The 18,868-nt window shown below is 43.7% G+C and overlaps 1 protein-coding gene across 1 annotated transcript in view; it reads left to right on the top strand.

Moving 5' to 3' along the window:
• DDB1 (damage specific DNA binding protein 1) overlaps positions 1 to 18,868 on the top strand; it is a 2,836,764-nt gene that overhangs the window by 2,608,894 nt on the left and 209,002 nt on the right. The window contains exon 25 of the mRNA XM_044059793.1: positions 14,333 to 14,435. Coding sequence (XP_043915728.1) covers positions 14,333 to 14,435 — 103 coding nt within the window. The remainder of the gene's footprint in view (positions 1 to 14,332; positions 14,436 to 18,868) is intronic.

The raw sequence follows: 18,868 nt of genomic DNA, 5'->3' as shown, positions 1-18,868 counted from the left end.
CTCCCCAATGAATTGCCAACTACAGAAATTCTGCACAAGGACTTACCACACACAAGCATGGAAAGTGGATGCTCTCTCATTTAGCTGGGAAAACCTACAAGTATGTGCCTTCCCACCACTACCTCTCTTTTCAAAGGTACTCCTAAAAGCCAGGCAAGAAAAGCCAAAAATGATCCTGATTGCCCCAGACTGGCCACGCCAGCACTGGTACCCAATCTTAAAGAACTTAGCTCAAGGCCCACCATGGATTTTACCTCAAATTCCACACCTTCTGACTCAACAAAACAATCAGATTCTTCACAGCCAGCTCAAAACTTTAAACCTGGCTGCATGGCAGATTCCTTAGTCAAGCAGACAACACCTCTCTCTAAAGCTGTTATGGATGTCATTTTGGAGGCCAGGAGGCCTAGCACCAGGAAATCCTGTTCAGAAAAGTGAAAGAGATTCTGTGCCTGGAACCAGGCTCAAAGCTTTGACCCTCTTGTCCCAAATATTCCACAGATACTACAATACTTAACTGAAATGCTGGACAAAGGCCTATCTTTTTCATCCATTAAGATCCACACCTCTGCCATCTCGGCTCATTACAACACAGATCCGCCAATTTTCTCTCATCCTTAGCTAAAACAGTACCTCAGAGGGGCTAAAAACATAAGACCACCTGGAGAGCACCAACTCCAACTTGGGACCTCAACTTTGTTGTGGAGAAATTAACTTTACCTCCTTTTGAACCAGCCAATTCAGCAGAATTAAAATGTGTCATGGAAAACTGCTCTGCTTCTGGCAATAACCTCAGCACGAAGAGTCTCAGAATTACAGGCACTAATGTCAGTGGAACCTTTCATAATTTTTCATCAAGATAGGGTTTCTTTAAGAACAAACCCTACATTTATGCCAAAGGTGGTATCAAGTGTAGCTCTTAACCAAACTATTCACTTGCCAACAATTTATCCAAATCCCCAGAATAAAGGGGAGAGACTTCTGGATTCACTGGACATACACAGGCAGTTACGCTTCTACTTGGACAAAACAAAAGCTTTCAAGAAAACTGAGCAATTGTTTGTAGCATATGCTGCAGGATCACAGGGAAAGACTATTTTGAAGCAGACCATCTCAAAATGGATAGGACACTGCATAAGTTTTTGCTACACACAGCATGGAAAAACTGTACCTAGCAACATTAGGTCACATTCCACCAGGGCAACAGCCACTTCAACTGCCTATCTTAGAGGAGTACCTACCAAGGATATTTTGGAAGCTGCAACTTGGAGTTTATTGCATACCTTTACCAAGTATTACCACCTGCCTCTTTATTCTAAATCCAGAGTTGGCTTTGCCACCTTAGTGCTGCAAGGCCTCATAGCCACCCCCAATGCTTTATAGAACCAGCCACCCAACCTCAGCTTTGGGATTCATCCCAAGTTTAATGACTGCAGCAGTGAAACACGATGAACATAGTACAGTTTTGTACCTACCATAAATGTAGATGTTCGAGTGTATTCACTGCTGCAGTCCAGGTTACCCACCCTCCTTCCCCACTTTTTTAGCTGGGACTTTTTTATACCTCACTACCTGTACTATGTGGTGTATTTTCTTGTAACTGTAGGTATTGTTTTTTTTTTATCTTTTATGTATGCTTTATTAGCAATGTGTATTGCCTACCTTTTTGGGGGCACCTGACATCTGGGGCAAGAAAAACTGAAGAAAATGGTGTCTGCTGCACCTGATATATTCCTGGCGCATTGACGTCAGGGAAGAAGTGACAGCAACCGATGCCGGACCAAGACTTAGGAACACTGGCTGACTGCGGGACTGCCTGACGGCAGGATAACCCAAGTGTAATGACTGCAGCAGTGAATACACTCGAACATCTACATTTATGGTAGGTATAAAACTGTACTTTTTGTAGAGATGAGAGTGGTCCTTGGATTGTGGGCCTTCCCGAGCCACCTTCTTTAGGCATTATGGCATTTAGCTAGGGATTTCACCCAGACATGTCAAAAGTGTAATACATCAAATAAAAAAAAGAGGCAAGTCAGTCTTACCCCATCTTTCAACAAGTCACAAGACTGAGAGAAAGAGCAATGTCCACAGACTGCTTTCTCTTGGCAAAGCACATACTCTGTCAGATCAGCTGTCAAGTGAGGAGGAATACCAGATGCATTCCTGATTGCCTCATGAGTGGTCTCAAAACCGTGTGGCATGGATGATTTTCCTTTGATGGGGAAGGCTTGCTGTGAACTATTTGCAATTCCATCCAACACAATTTGTAGTATTTCTTTATAGTTAATCTTCCATAGGGACACCCCCCCCCCCAAAGGGATGCTGGAGTTCATCAGTGGCCTCCAAGACTTCCATATATTTTTCCACCACTTGCCCTGATCACAAGGTTCATACAGAAATCCAGGGTATTGCAAAGTAATAGTGGATGTCCTTCAAGAATGCAACTGCAGTCATAACATATAGGTTGTCCTTCCTCAGGCAGCCCTCGGTCAGTCGGATTCCAAAGTCTGGGTCCGACGTCGGCTGATGTCGCATTTCTCTCCGACGTCAGAGCGGCTGGAGTACATAAGCATCAGCCGATGCCATTTTCTCCAGTCTTTCTTGCCGCTGCGTGCCCCAGCAGAAGCAGTTCCAAGTGCCAGTCGGTCAGCTCCTGTATTCTTCGATTTTTCTTAACTCAGCCGATGTCAGAAATTACTGAAAAAGTTAACAATTGTCTTTCTTGTGGTAAACAAATACCTCATAAGGATTTCCACTCTTACTGTCTTCCTTGCCTTGGCCCAGACCGCCTGTGTAGCCTGTGCAACAAGCGCAAGATTTTTCGTGAAAAATTTACTTATACAATGGAACTTCCGAGTTATTCCACTGCTCCGCTCAACCAAGACACCGTGATACCGACGACTCCCGACCGATATCACTCTGACGCCAGTTATTGATTTTCCTCCGGATACCGAAACCGAGGAAATGCCCGAGACTATTGCTGTAGATAAGGTCACTCCTGCACGTGGAGCTGCCAGGCCTCCTATGGCCATGTCTATTGAGGCCTACACTATAGGGCTAAGGCAGCCAGCAAAACCAAGCATCTTACTGCTAAAGCCTTACCTCAGCCTACTCCAGATACACAAATTATGACTATGGCTGCCGACTTAATTTCTATGATTAGAGGTTCACAGGCCCATCCTGAGAGAGGATCCCAGCCTCCTTCTGATAAAAGGCCCCGGGTTGAACCCTCTGACCCTATTCCTTCAGATGAAGATTCTGAGGACTCTGTCCACTCTGATGGCCAGGAAGAGCTCTTCCAGACCTATGAGGACTCGGGTGCAGATGATTCCATCCCCTCGGCCTCCCCTCCTGAGGATATTTCTTTTGGGTAAGTTCTGCATACCATGAGGGAACATTTCAAGTGGCAAGGCCAAGAATATTCTGATTCCAGGAAGCCTTTCGACTTCCTTAAAAAGCCCCAGCACAGGCCCTTAGCTATTCCTCCTGTGCTTGATGTTTTGGATGATTTATATTCTGACTCTAGTGTTACCTCTGACTCTCTTCCTCCTGCTCCAGCCAAGCCAGACAGGTATTACAGGGTCCCAGAAACACATTCCCATTTATTCAGGGCCCATACTGCTGATTTGGAAACTATTTCTCAGGGGCCTAAAGGTGTTTCAGCTTCCACCTCTAAAAATCCTTTGCCCTCCAACTGGGAAGCTAGGTCATTAGAGATGGGGTACTTCCACTACTTTATCTATGAGAGCTTTGAATTGCCTTTTTCATATGTTACAATATCAGGATTTCCTGTTAGAAGATTTACAGAAAACATTGGCCTCTCCTGATCCTTTAGACAGGAAGTCTTTGCAGGAAGCTGTACATAACTCTCAGCAAGTAAGCAATCACTTCCTGCAGTGTGGATATGATGCACTGGAAGCTTCATGTAGGGCAGCTATGACAGGGGCAGACATGCATGGTTAAAAGATCAACCTCTACCAGATCATGTAAAGGCAAAACGTCTGGATGCACCTTTGGAAAGAACAAGCTTTTTGGTGCTAATGCTAAGGATGTGTTAAAGTCCATCGAGGAAAAAGCAAAATCAGTTCAGACGGTGAAAGATTTCCTCCAGGTTCAACCCCCCAGATTCAGTAGGAATTGGCCTTCAAAAAACTGGTCCTTTCCTAATCCTGAAAAATTTCAAAGGGGTAAAAAACATGATGGAGGAGGGAGACAATACAGAGGTCCTTACAGGGGGAGGGGACTACACAATGGCCAAACCAAAGAAGTGACACAGGGGTTTCTCCTGCCCCACAGCCACAATCTCAATGACTTTCCTCTACTTCCGCCTACCAGGGAACAAATAGAAGCTCCCTTGGGCGGGAAATTCTCTGTTTGCAGACAATTGGCACAGACTGACAAAGGACAAATGGATTTTGGACATTATAGACCGAGTTTACAGGTTCCATTTTCATACCTTACCAAGAAAACAAGGCATGCCAAACCTACCACAAAACCAGAGGACAGAGGCTATCAAGCAAATCTCTCTGCTGACTCGGATGAAAGCAATAGAAAGAGTTCCACAACAAGAACAAGGCCAGTGGTTTTACTCAAGACTGTTCCTTGTTCCAAGAAAGGAATCTCAATGGAGACCAATACTGGATTTGTCCGCATTAAACACCTTTCTCATAGTACCAAAGTTCTACAGCAGCTCCTTCCCATGCTGGGCAAGGGGTCTTGGCTGATTACTCTGGACCTCAAGGAGGCATACCTGCATGTCCCTATCAGACACAGTTGCAGAAGATACCTCAGATTTCTTGCAGGGCCAGAGCATTATCAATTCTCAGCATTGCCATTTGGCTTATCTACTGCGCCCAGAGTATTCACAAAATGCCTGGCTTCAGTAATTGCTCATTGCAGGGGATCCAGATTTACCATTACCTGGACGACTGCCTCATACAAGCGACGACAAATTGATGTTGACAAAAACTTGGACTATGTCATACGATTATGTCAAGCTCTGGGATACACAGTCAACTTCCAAAAGTCAAGACTTCAGCCATCCCAGCAAATAATCTTCTTAGGAGCCAAATTAGACACAGCCTCTCAAATGGCTTACCTAACAGAAGACAAGCAAGAGAAGTTAACTCATTTCAAAGGTTTGGCAAAACTTACCCAGATGACTGCAAGGAGATTCCTACAGGCCCTGGGCTACATGGCATCCTGCATTCTCCTGGTTCCATTAGCAAGACTACACATGAGAAAGCTTCAGTGGTACCTAAAAAGCCTATGGTCTCAGCACAGCAACAACTTAGAGACAACCATACCGCTCATTCCATGCCTACAAAAGGAATTCCTATGGTGGGCCTCGGTAAGCCAGGCAAACACAGGTATGTCATTCAAAAAAACCCATATAACACAGACCATGACCACAGATGCCTCAGACCTTGGATGGGGGGCGCACATGGAAGGCAGGTGTATACAAGGACAATGGTCTCCAAAGGAAACACATCTGCAGATAAACCAAAAGGAAATGCTGGCAGTAATGCATGCCATCGAGGCCTTTCAACATCAACTTCAGCAAGGCCATTTACTGATACGGACAGACAACACCACTGTGATGTGGTATATAAACAAGCAAGGGGGCACCCATTCTTACCCCCTTTGCAGACTGACAATGCATCCTTGGGAAAAATTGCTGAGCCTAAACATTCAGTTACAATCCCAGTTTGTTCCAGGCAAGGACAATGTGCTGGCGGACAGCCTAAGCAGGAATTTCACAGATCCACACAAGTGGAGGTTACATCCGAAGATCTTCACACAGCTCTGGGGCAGGCCAGAAGTAGACCTTTTTGCCTCTCACCTCAACCATCATCTACAAAAATTCTGCTCAAGGACATACCATCCACAAGCTTGGAAAATAGATGCTCTCTCATTCAACTGGAACTTCCTAAAAATCTGTGCATTCCCACCTCTGCCACTGATGACCTCAGTATTACTAAAGATCAAAGCAGAGAGACCCAAGGGGATCCTAATAGCTCCGGACTGGCCAAGACAACACTGGTATCCACTACTACGGAGCATATGTCACACCAAGAAGTGGGCCCTTCCCCAATGGCCTCTACTTCTGACTCAACACAACTTCAAAACAGTGCATCCAAACCTTCAGACACTGCAGCTAACAGCCTGGGAGATCCCATGAATAACCTCAACCTATCTCTCTCCAAGAAAGTTCAGCGAATACTGACAGAGGCTCGAAGACCATCCACCAGAAAGGTTTACTTAGCAAAATGGAAGAGATTCAGCATTTGGAATACCAGCAAGGGACATGATGCATCATTATTGAACATCCCACTCATCCTGGAATATTTGGCAGATATGCTAAAGAATGGACTTTCATATTCTTCCATAAAGATACATGCATCAGCTATTTCAGCTAGATATAACACTGATCCGCCTGTCTTTTCACATCCTTTGCTAAGGCAATCCTCAGGAATCAAGAACATAAAGCCACCAAGAAAGGCTCCAGTGCCAGCCTGGGACCTCAATTTTGTTCTAGAAAACTGACCCCATTTGAGCCAGCAGCTTCAGTTGATTTGCAATTTCTCTCATGGAAGACAGCTTTCCTGTTGGCAATTACCTCAGCAAGAAGGGTTTCGGAACTACAGGCCCTAATGGCAATACCACCGTTCATAATTTTCCACAGAGACAGGGTTTCATCAAGGACCAACCCTACCTTTAAGCCAAAGGTGGTATCTAGGGTTTCTTTAAATCAAGCTATTCATCTGCCTGCTTTCTTCCCCAATCCTGAGAATAAGGGGGAAAGACTGTTACATACCTTGGACATTCACAGACAACTTCGATACTACCTGGACAGAACCAAGACCAGTAGGAAGTCTGAACAACTTTTTGTAGCTTACGCCCCTGCAGTCCAAGGAAAAGCAATTTCAAAACAGACTATTTCAAAATGGATTGGACATTGCATCAGATTCTGTTATTCCTTTCATGGAAAGACTGATGTCCTTCAAGGATGCATCTGCAGTTTCTTTGATCAGGGATCCCAACCTCCCCCAGACAGGGCCTTCGCCTCTCAGCCTCAGATAAGAGGCCCCTGGACTGCCTCTCTCTTCAGATCTCTTCAGACTATTCTCCAGGATGACTCAGGGTTCAAAGGCATCATCAGGCCTATATTCACCTTATGGTGATGAAGACTCCAGATTCCTGCTTCCTCTCCCTTCTATTCCTGCAAAATTTTCTTTTGGACAATGAACACTCTAATGAATGGCAGGGGCCAACCAGATTCAGATTCAGGAAGATTTTCAGACAAGGAAAAGGCATAGGCCTTTTACCATAGCCACCACCTACTATCAGTTAAGTTGTATGCATATAATGATGTGATGCATGCCCTTGATTCTGATGCCCCGGCCCCTCCACCTCCAGCCCACGCCCTGCCTTAATACTGGCAGATATTACACTTGTATAAGGCCTGCCACCGCAGCCCAGAAACCATTTCTCAGGGCCCTAAAGGTGTTCTCAGGGCCTCTGCCAAAACCTTTTCCCTCTGAAAGGGAATCTAGAGCATTAGAGGAGATGGGGGTAAAAGGTTTATACATCTGCTACTCTTTCTGCCTGCCACCTTGACTGTCAATTTCACATGATATTTACAGAGGAATTTTTGTTAGACCAGCTAAATAAGAAAACTGTCACTCTCTCCTCTCTATAACCCGTAGTCCTTAAGGATTTGGTACTATAACTCTCCTCAGGGTCACAGGTCATTTTTTTTTTATCATGTGGCTATATGATGCATGATGGACTGGATACTTAGAGCTATGACTGGGCAGTGATTGAAGGCATTGAGAATTAAAGCAATCCTTACAGACCATATTAAGTCAAAAAGGTTTGAGGTCTCCAAAAACAAAGTGTGTTTATAAAGTTGCACAAAAGGTTCTAGCTAAAGTGGAAGAAAAGCAAAAAAGCAAGTGGAAAGCAAAATTTTTTGCAGGTCAAAGGGTCAAAGAGCAGAAATTGGCAGCGAAAGGGAATTGGTCCTTTCAGAAACCTTTCCTCACAGAGAGGCAGAACAGAGCGGCCAGAGGCAGAAGCAGGAAATAGGCGGCAAGAAGGGGTGCGTCAATGGCAGGGGTGCCTACAGGGGTGCGCCAGCAGCTGAACCTGAGCCAGTGCTGCCCGGCTGCACGACTACACAGGACAGACACAACTACCAGGATTCCAATGAAAACTGGTTGATTCCAAGCTAGCCCTTGCTGAAGAAAACTGGCATTACATTAAAGGAGACAAGCACTTCAGCAAAACACAAATGGACTACAGGGGAGACAAAACATACTACCAAAACAGACAAGAATGCCAAACCTCTCACAAGCAAAAATACCAAAAAAGAAAAAAAATCCAAAGCTTACTAGAAGCCAAAAACAGGAGAAATTGCATCTGGAAATCAATAGGATTTTACTCCAGGTATTACTATGTGCAGAATCCAATGGAACAACTGTTACCTTTTAGCATGCAGAACACATACCTCAACCCTATTCCATTTAAATCAAGCCCTCGGCAACTTCTTTGTCCACTGGGCAGGAGTCTTGGCTGGTGACTCTAGCAACTTCTGGAGGCATACAAGGAGTCTTGGCTGGTGACTTTGGGCAACAGGTCAGATTTCTTGACTCTCCAGAGCGTATCAATGCCTGCAACACCTCAGATTGGCGACAGATCTACTGACATTGCCAATTCCGCGAAATGCCTGGCATCAATGGTTCTCAGCTCGACTTAACAATAAAAATCATACCATATACCTGTTTCTAATTGCTGCCTTGCAGGATTAATTACTCAAATTAACCAAGGATTTGGCCAAATTCACACATCAACAAGAAGAAATTAGTAACACAGTCAACATTTATAAAAATTGTGGAAAGTTTGGCCCATACAGTAACAGTCAAAAACTCAAGGCTGGAGGCAACATTCAAAAGACAGTTTCTCACAGAGAAGGAAAAACAAAAGCACTGGGTACTTTCTGGATCATGGCAAAAACTTACAACCTCAGCTTACAGCAAAGGGAAGCAGTCCCATGCCATTCTGCATACAAAGCAAACACACTCCTGCTCCGCAGCTCATATGGCATAAGTCATGGCAGTCTGGATGGTACCTATACCATATATGTCTCAACACAAGCAAAAGCTAATTAATGTAGATACCAAATATTCCATGCCTGAGAAAAAGCAATTCATGACACAAACCAAGGCCTATCAAGAAAACAGAACATTATTCCATGCCTCAAACAAATAAAGCCAGACCATCACCGCGGGCCTCAGACCTAGGCCACGGGCACACATGGAAGACACCTGGCACATGGGCCTATGGGCCCAACACCACAGATGGAAGCACACATAAATCTAAAGGACATGCTGGCGGTAGAACATGCATACAAAGGATCAGACCATTCCTCCATGCAGGGCACCTGCTAAATCGGACAATACCACAGTCAGTATGTACATCAACAATGGACATTCAACACACTGCCCAACAATAACACCTGCTGGGGCCGGACAATACCACAGCTGAAATGGCCCAACATTCAAAAGCAGGCCAGATGGCCACCAGGAACCCAAATCTATGCCCAGACACCTTAAGCAGAACTACCACCCGGATGCTCCACGAATGGATGCTGCAAGAAGATATATTCAAAACCATAAAAAAAATAGGAATGCCAGAGATAGACCTGTTAGCTACCCACACAACCACCAATTGAAGAAATTCTGCTGTTCAGTATACCCACCACTCCTGTGGCTGATGGACTCTCTTCCAGCTGGAAAGAACCTGACAGCATAATTGGGTGATTCTGCCCTTTGGTGTACAAAGAGACAGCATTGGAGATCAGAGAGACAGCCAAGGTAATTCGGCATGTGCTCCAAAGACTGGCAGAGATGTCAGCTAATTTGCCCAAAGATGAAATGAACAACAGGGCACACTCATGGCCTCTACCTCAGCTACAGAGCAACATGTGTACCAGAACTGATAACTGCATCTGCATCCAAACTTTAGAGAACAGATGCTCTAACTGCTTGGAATGCATTCAAAACAAAAATCAACCCCTGCATCAAACTTGAGTTGGGACATAAAATCCTGGGCTGTGGACCTCCACAAGAAGGAATGCATAGATTGCCAAATGGAAAGACCAGAATTTTGGATCTGGAAAAAGGGAAAATCCAAAATTGGCAACATTGCATACACAATTTGGGGAGTAGAAAAGAACTGTTTCCAAGGAAAATGTTCCCTACTCCTCAATTCTAGCAGAACTGTTCCACAATGGCCTGTCCTTCTCTCACAATCTCCTGTCCCATCTCATCCTCTAGAGAGTAGTACATGGGAGTTCCTGTAGTCTCCTCCCGAAACCACCTCTGGCAGTTAGGGATCTCAACAAAAAAAAACAAAATTAACAAGATTAAATTTGACAAGGCAGCACATGCAGATGGGATCCTTTGGAAATGGAAAACTGCATTTCTGCTTTGAACCACTTCAGCAAGCAGAAGGGTACAGTTTATACAGGCAAATGAAAGCAACTTGCCTTTCCTCACTTCCACAAGAAGGCAAGAACCTCACGAGAAGTTACAGGCATTTTTATGCACAGGTGGTCTTTCATTATCCTTAGACCAAGTAGAACATTTCCCTACATTCTTCTACTGACCAGGAAAAGAAGGTCTGCATGGGCCAGGCGCACCACATCTACCCTATCTGTTCTCAGAACTAACACAGAACAGGGGGGGGAAACAGCTTCTGCACCTTGGATATTGCACAGACAAACTACGCTACAATTTAGAAACAGAACTAGCAAACTCAAAAAGGATGAAGCATTGGGTAGCACCTACAACATTTTGAAAAGGGAAAACTCCTGAAATATGAGCCACAATCTCAGAGCTAAGAGTGCATTCACAACTTTCCTTACTCTTTCATGGAAAGACAACTCCTTAAAAAAGCTGTACACACTAGCTCCATTCGCACCAGCCACCCACGTATAATCTTCCTTTACCCTCCAGATCGAGAAGGTTTGCAGCTGCTGTTTTGCAAGGGATTTTAACTACCCTCAATAATATCTTAGTCCCTCCTCACACAGGTTTGGCTGCAGCCACCCTACTGTTCATGTTAGGACTGCACTACACCATCAAAGGATCAGTGCTCCTCTCCCCTAGTTTGGCTGTGTGATAATCTATATATATTAGGACAGCAGCAGCCCCCCACCTGATCTGCATAGTGTGTTTAGTATTCCTACCAGTTGGGTAGTCTTTTGGGTATGCAGGGAATCTATTATGGTGTATTTGTTTGTATATATTGTAGTATTTACTCTCTGGTGTTTTAGATTATTTGCATTTTAGGGGATTTAGCCTTCCTGTGTATACCTGGCATAAGGGGGCTGAATGATTTGCTCTCTCTGGCGTTGGCTGATGCCTTTATACCCAGCCGCTGGCGTAGAGAGGGTCACTGGCATCCCCCGCAAAAGACCACGGCTGGAAGAAACGGCGTTGCAGGAGGAGCTGCCCTGAGGCAGGACTACTGCCGTCGAGGTAGTGCGCAGATGCATACCTATCAGGACATCTACATTTATGGTAGGACTGGGGGCTGCTGAGGCAGGACAACCCAGACTACAGGGACCTGGGGCTACAGCCACCTCTACAGCATTTACAAGGGGTGCCTGCACTTTTCCAGCCAAAGCTGCAGACCACAGCTCCACTCTAGCATTCTCCAAACACTACAATTCCTAAGAGCCACCAGATCCCTTCTAGATGTTGCTTGGCAGTCCTGCAGGGGTACATTTGCCACTCCTTCTTTTTCAATCCTCATTCTATACTCCCAGCCTAAGCTATGGTATTCTACCCTGATGGTGCAGGGTGGCTTGCATTCTTGAACACCATTTATCTGTTTTGCACCTACCATAAATGTAGATGTCGATGGAAGTATGCAACTGCAGTTGAACCTCCCTCCATACTGAGGATGCCTGTACCTTTATCCTATCCCTGTTTATATCTGCAGATATGCAACTGTATGGTGTATTTGTTTATTGCCCCCTTATGCCTAGGGTCCACTCCACTTTGTCACTCTTACACAGCCCAGCCTCTGTTATGGGCACCTGGCATTGTTATAGGAAATCTTGAGAAAATGCGTTGTTTTCGGTATGTACTCCAGCAGCTCTGACAGAGAAATGCGGCATCTGGCAGCGGAAACACCCAAGAAATGGGGCAAAAGCAGGCGAGGAAGAAAATAGGCAGATACACCATGATTTATGACTGCAGTTGCATATCTATCGGACATCTACATTTATGGTAGGTACAAAACTGTACTTTCTCACAGCTGGCCTTGACAGTGCTCTAGCCTCAGTGACTATGATTTGATGGCAAGGGACCATTTTGTGTACATCATGGGTGGGCCAGATCCTTATAGCTTCAGAGAAATGTTCCACTAGGAGGTTAGGTTTTACTGAAGGAAATGGAAGAAATTCTGTCTCTGTGCAATCCAGTGGGGACTAAATCTCTTTTTGGCCTTCCATATTGCTAAGTCTGTCTTCCTTGTTAGATGTGGGCTCCAGCATCTCTACTATCAAGTTGCACCTACAGATGTATCCAACTTCTGCCAAGGTTCCAGCCTTCAGTCATTGGCATCACACAACGTATGTAAGGATTCCTTCTCACATTGGGAATTTAACTTGGGTTTTGGAGAAGTTGACCTGTCCCATATGTGAATCAGCCAGTTCAGATAACCTTCATTCAATTCCTTTCTTGGAAAACCCTCTTCCTAGTGATTGTTAAATCAGCAGAGAGTCTTTAAATTGAAAGTCCTTTTCTGTTACCCCCCAACATATTTGGTGTTAAACAAATGTAGGATCTGTCCTTCAAAGCTAAACCTTCCTTCATTTATGCCTACTAGAGCTTCAGAAACCAGCATCAGTCAGACTACCCATCTCCCTGTGTTTTTCCTCACCGCTCTTATAGAATGAATTTATTGACTTAATAAGTAATTAAAATTTTATTTACAGTGAATAAAGCAGCACAAAAAGTTGAGCAACTATTTCTATCTTGCTGTTCAAAAATAGGTCAAAAGGTGTCCAAATGGCCGTTGGACTGTATATAATTTGGCCAGCAGAACTGCCCTTTCAAAAACAGAGGCACATGCTACCAGATCATGACCACTTAATCTACCTTCTTCAAAAGAAATCTGCATATGATTTGTCTTGCAGTAACACGGGCTCCACTGCATACTTTTGCAAGGCACTGAAAGCTGGATGTGATATCTAGATCACTGCCTTCCTTCAGGTCCACCATACTTCATAGTATTCTGTCTTCATGTCACCCAAGAAGTGTAGTCTGGGAGTCTGTCCCACATGTTGAAGTGGACGGACTCCATAATCTAAGATAAGATGGTTGTGTACTTCACCATAATACAGGCTCTTAATTATCCATTTTTTGTTCATTTGAACAACCCCACCCTCCCCTTCTCTCCTCCACATTGTCAGCAGTTAACCTTTAACAGGTATTCAAGACCTTTCAAGGCTTCTCCATCCCTGTACTTTCCAAGTACAGATCATTAGGGGTTGTTGATCTCTCACTGCTTATGGCAAACTAGATTTAGATTGCTGAAGACCTGTGTATTATAGGCATCAGGAAGAGGAGCTTGAGCTGTGAGGAAAAAGCCCATTGCTGATGGTAATCGGAGCCACTTGGTGGCAATCTGCCGCAGTTGTTGAAATGGATAGACGTAAATCAAGATCCAGTTTTATGGTAAGTAAGTAGTTATTTTCCTCTACGTCCTAAAAACATGCTATTTGGATTGCAGAACTAAAATAGCTTTTCATTTATTGTATGTACCCGTGCATTTTTGCCCAGGTAATGGCTGCAGAGTCTGAAAAGGATAATTTAATTTAAATAGAATCCAAGTTCATTATGGCATTATACACACAGAGGATGGCATGACTGGCCATTAGTAGGGTAGTGCTGTGGAGAACCAAAACAGTACTTTAGTGGTTTTGCTTTTTAGTAATTATTTTATGTTTTGATTTGCTAGTAGTAGTTTTGTAAAGTTTGTTGCTATAGAAAGTGCTTGTGCTGCCAGTGCTAATACAACTGTTAATGAGAGTTTTGATTTGCACAAACTCATGAGATGATGTTGCTAAGCAGACTTTTATTTTGTCTTCTCCGTTGTAAAAAAAAAAAAAAATTTTACATGCATCACCTTTGCAAAGAGCAGTTTGTCATGAATGTAGCCATAACTTGTTTGATATAACATGTGTCATAATGTCTAGTTCATTTGGTTTGTATGTTAACCGTTTTCTTTCTTTATTTTTAATGCAATCCAGGGTTGGTGACCTCACTTTCAGAGAGCTGGTACAATCTTCTATTGGATCTTCAAAGTAGACTCAATAAAGTCATCAAAAGTGTTGGCAAGATTGAACACTCCTTATATCCTTTCAAAATGTGTGTGAGACGACTGAAGAGTATTTAACCAGCAGTCAAAGTGTTTACATGAGATGAATGTGTTCCACTGCTTCTGATTTACAGTGTAGTGTAAAGTATAATCGCATTGCATTTCCTTCCACATACTGAAGTTGATACTGTTCTTGTAGTGGTGTGTAACCATTTATTGTTGAGCCTTTTGGTGTTGATAAGTAATGTGTACCTGTGCCTCTGTATCATCTGCCTTCATCTCTGGTCCATCTTTATCGTTGAAATATCACTACTAAAAAGAGGTCTTCGTTACTACAGGAGAGTAGCCATTGGCAGCTGTCTGCCTTGTGCTCATTCATATCAGCACATATTGAGCACTTTGCTTCTTCATAGAGTTAGTTGCAGCAACAGAGTCTCAGTTTTAACCATCATGATCTGAAGTTGTCCTTTCCTCGAGTGATGGGTTTAGATCCAAAGTCAGCTGCTTTTTCTACCCTGTAATTCCCATCCTGTCCCCAACATTGCTTAAAATGTTGTTTGCCGTTTATACAGCACAAATGTGATTACCCGACTCAGGCTTTTATTCAGCTAATTACTTCTAATTTTTTCCATTGGAAAGTATTTGGTGCTTCTCTGCTGTTATATTCTGATTAATATAGATGTCTCTTCCCATAAAAAAGCACTGCTCTAGGTCTCCTTCACACTTTCTGCACTTGTTTACTTTCTTACTAGTAATATCTAGTAGTATTTTTGCCCTTATATGTGTATATACACACCAGTTTCATTCTCTTGATTATTCTTAGCTACCTTTATTGATAGTCCCTGAAAGAAAGGAAAGGCACAGATAACACTATGTTGTACAGACCTACTGGGTTTAAGAAATGTGTGGCATGTAGCCACAAGATGCCAAATTCTGATTCACGCCTAAAGTGTGTTATTGTTTGGGGGCAGCTCATCTGGAGGAGGAGGACTGATTAATTTGCAATGCCTTTAGTCATTCAGCCATGATTGAATGTCATAATAAGCTCGTTCTCAAGGGTTTCATTTCTTCTGACTCTTCAAAACCTTTATCTGGAAGTTTCCCATCCAGGAAAAAGCACTCAGATAAACATAAGGGGTGACCAGAGTGATAGGCCCAAAGAAAAGAGAAGGAAGGTAAGAAAGCAATTGCCTGATCGCTCTCCTTCATTTGTCTTGTGTTCAGCTCCAACTACAAAAATTCCAAGCCTTTGTATCATAATAATGTCTCTGATTCGATCCTGATGTGATTCAAGACTCCTCACCTGCTGGAGCCGAGATGTCCCCAGAGCCAGTCTCACCTAGGCTGCAGCCAACCTTTCTACAGGACAGATCCCTTACAGGGGACTTTGAGGCCACCCTCCACATTGTCATTAAGGTCCATCAGGTCAGCCAGGAGCTAGCTAGAATGATGATGAAGTTCCTCAGGACCCAAATTCATTTGGAAGCTATCTTGGCTCCAGCTCCTATCGGACCTGTGAGCTTTGGACCCACTTCAGTGACTGTGGCTACGCCTATCCCAATGCTTCCTCAGGGGTTGGGGATGCTGGATCCAAGGAGTTCTGGGTTGTCCATGTTTGATCAGAAATTGTGGCCAACTCCTCAGAAGTGCATGTGTAAGAGACGATACACTTCCCTTAGGAGTCTTTGACAGAAGGCACAGATTTCGATGAAGGGGCTGGGCCCCCCAGATCACCTCTTGAGGACGTCTCTTTCAGGGAGATCCTTGAGCTTCATAGAAAGGAGGTTGGTTTTCAAAGCCCATTCTCAGGAAGAATCTGTGTTCCTTGAGGCTTTGGTTCCGGCTCAGCTACTCCATGAATGGTTCCCCCAGCTGATGAGATGGTGGATTTAATGTCTCGACAGGCATGGAAGGAACCGGACATCAGGAATGATCTCCAGAAAACTGGACAAAAATCTTGTTGTCCCTAAAGACTGCCCTCATTGAAGCAAAGGCCTGGCAATGGATGCCATAGTAATAGTGACAACCACTAAGAAGGAGCTTGCAGAATAAAGCTTATCTGTCCATCCTGTTATCAGAGAGTTCAGGGCTTTGAACAGATTTGGGAAGTGAGTTTATGCTTCACTGGTTTCAGAGAGACTTGACAAAGGAGCACTGCAAGTCTATTTTTGGGTCCATGTCTGCGGAGGACAATAAAACGGATTTGCGACTGGCCACCCTTCAGTCCCTGTCGAACACCTCCATGTGACTCATACCTAGTGCAGCAGAAAGTGTTCCTAGACCCATAGGAAACGGGCCTTACCATAAGGAAGCATGCCTGGATGCACTTGTGTCGTTTTGCAGAGCCCTTTAAGACTTCTTTTATCAATGTTCCATTTGATTTAAAAGGTTTGTGCTTACCTAAGCCACCAAAAGCACATTCAAAAAGATCTATTTCCAATTATTTGGCCTTCTTTTTAGGACCTTGATAGATGACATTTATGCTGCTGCCAGCTGTTCTAATGTTCATACCTTAATTTCCTAGTACAAATTGGATTTGCTTCCAGAGATAGGGAGGTTTCAGTTTTGCCATCCTTTGTAATATCTTTCCTTGAGCCCACCTATGGAGCTAAGTAGCAGGGGACTCTGTCCCATTAGTTGAGGAATGAGCAGAAAGAGTAAGATAAGAAAGTTATGTACTTAACGTAACGGTAGATCTATTTAGTCTATTTCCATCCCTTCCTCCCCCACTTCACTCTCATGGAAAATGTTTCCCCTTGGCTTCTGGTATGACTGCATGGGTTACCACTAGTACAGGATGTCATATTCTTGCAGCTCCAGTACAGATTGTCTTCTCTTCTGACATGTGGTCTTCTACTACTTTATCTGTAATAATACATGTTTATACTTAATGTATTGCTTTGCAGAATTTAAGGGCAAACTCGATCTGAGATGATGTTGGGAATTGGGGGGGGGGGGTTATGAGTAAAGGGAGAAACTTGAGCTACAGATCCAAGTCTGGAAAATGTGGCTGAAGTCTGATCTGAGGTTGGATCCAAAGCCCATGAGTTGAAGATGGACAGAAACCTACAACACAGATTTATCATTATGGTAAGTACATAATTTTTGTTTTCCATCAGTCTGTTTTTGTTTGTGACGTTAATGTATGCCAAAAATGTCAGTTGCCCATATATAGGAAATAAATGCTGATAATCATTTGATCACTTTTGCATAGCCTTAGCTGTATGGGTTATATACTGCACAAGATTTAACAACTGGACATCTTTCAGAGCTTAAAAGCACATTTGATGCACCCAGCCCTTTGACAGATCGAGGACAGGAAATGATTTTGAGGAAATAACTTCTGTTGGTTCTCCACAAAAGGTTCATTCTGATTGTGGGGGAGAGTGTTTCCTCCGATAGTCTCTTAGAAGAAGCTATGTCTGGAATGAACCAATTACTTCACTGGGAGCATAAAGATATTCCAGTATCCTTGAAAAAAATATATGACTTGTTACATCTGGAATTTCCTGTATTCACCGTTGATGTCCTGACTGAGTCACTGTTTTAGTATTCATAACAGATGTAGTTTTCTCATGCCCAGCTAGGTTACCAAAGCTTTACTTTCCAGGGACGCATGTCCAGATGATGACCTCAGGTCGTTAGCATAGGGGTATAAAATTGGATATACATGTGAGATCCTTAGAGTTTCTCACCGCAAGCCCAAGCAGAAGTCATTGAACCTGACTGTGATTGTTTGGTTGCTTGGTACCGTAGCTTTGCTTGTCAGACAGATACATGCCCCACTGGTGATCCTTCCTTTCTAAACCTTTGACTTTTGTTGACTGTTATTGGATGTCAGCTAGGAGGGCTAAGTGTGAGCACAGTAAGTCAGTTCTGTACAAAGACTTGCACACTAAGTGTCTGTTCTGTCTAGGCCTCAAACATTGCTATAAAACCTGCTCCATTCGTCAGTCATTTGTTCCTAAAACCCTCTGGTATAGGCTATCCAAATTTAATACTTACCTTGAAACCCAGTGCTTAAAATGCTTTACCCACTCCATCATGTCTGAAGGACAGGATTTCAACCTCCTGACCAAGAAAAACTTAAAAAAAATCCAAGAGAGGATTTGCCTTCCATCGTTTCAGAATCAGATGTACCAGCTGAGGTGGTCGAGCCCAATCATCTTGCCATGAGCCCTTTACCATGATCCTGCCAGAGGCCAGTACGTCTCCTGAGGCCTTGCAGACTGAATGCTCTGAACTGGGCCTCATTATCTTGAAGAGCCCTCAGAGTCCCTCAGATCCTTGTGCAGGAAGAGATTCCCGGTACTCTGATAGGAATATATGAACGTTGCTACAGGTGGATGTCACCCCTAAGAAGAAAAAGCAAAGATGTAAGCACTTTGCCTCCTCTTCTCTGTCCAGGGAGAAAGAATGGATTGATTTTACTCTGGTTATTCAAGGCAATTATGTCTCTGAAGTCTCC

Source organism: Protopterus annectens, chromosome 17.part0 (genome assembly GCF_019279795.1).
Source record: "Protopterus annectens isolate FY-2018-M chromosome 17.part0, PAN1.0, whole genome shotgun sequence".
Classification (NCBI taxonomy): Eukaryota; Metazoa; Chordata; order Ceratodontiformes; family Protopteridae; genus Protopterus; species Protopterus annectens.
Note: the sequence above shows the minus strand (reverse complement) of the source record. Positions and strands in the feature narration are given on the sequence as shown.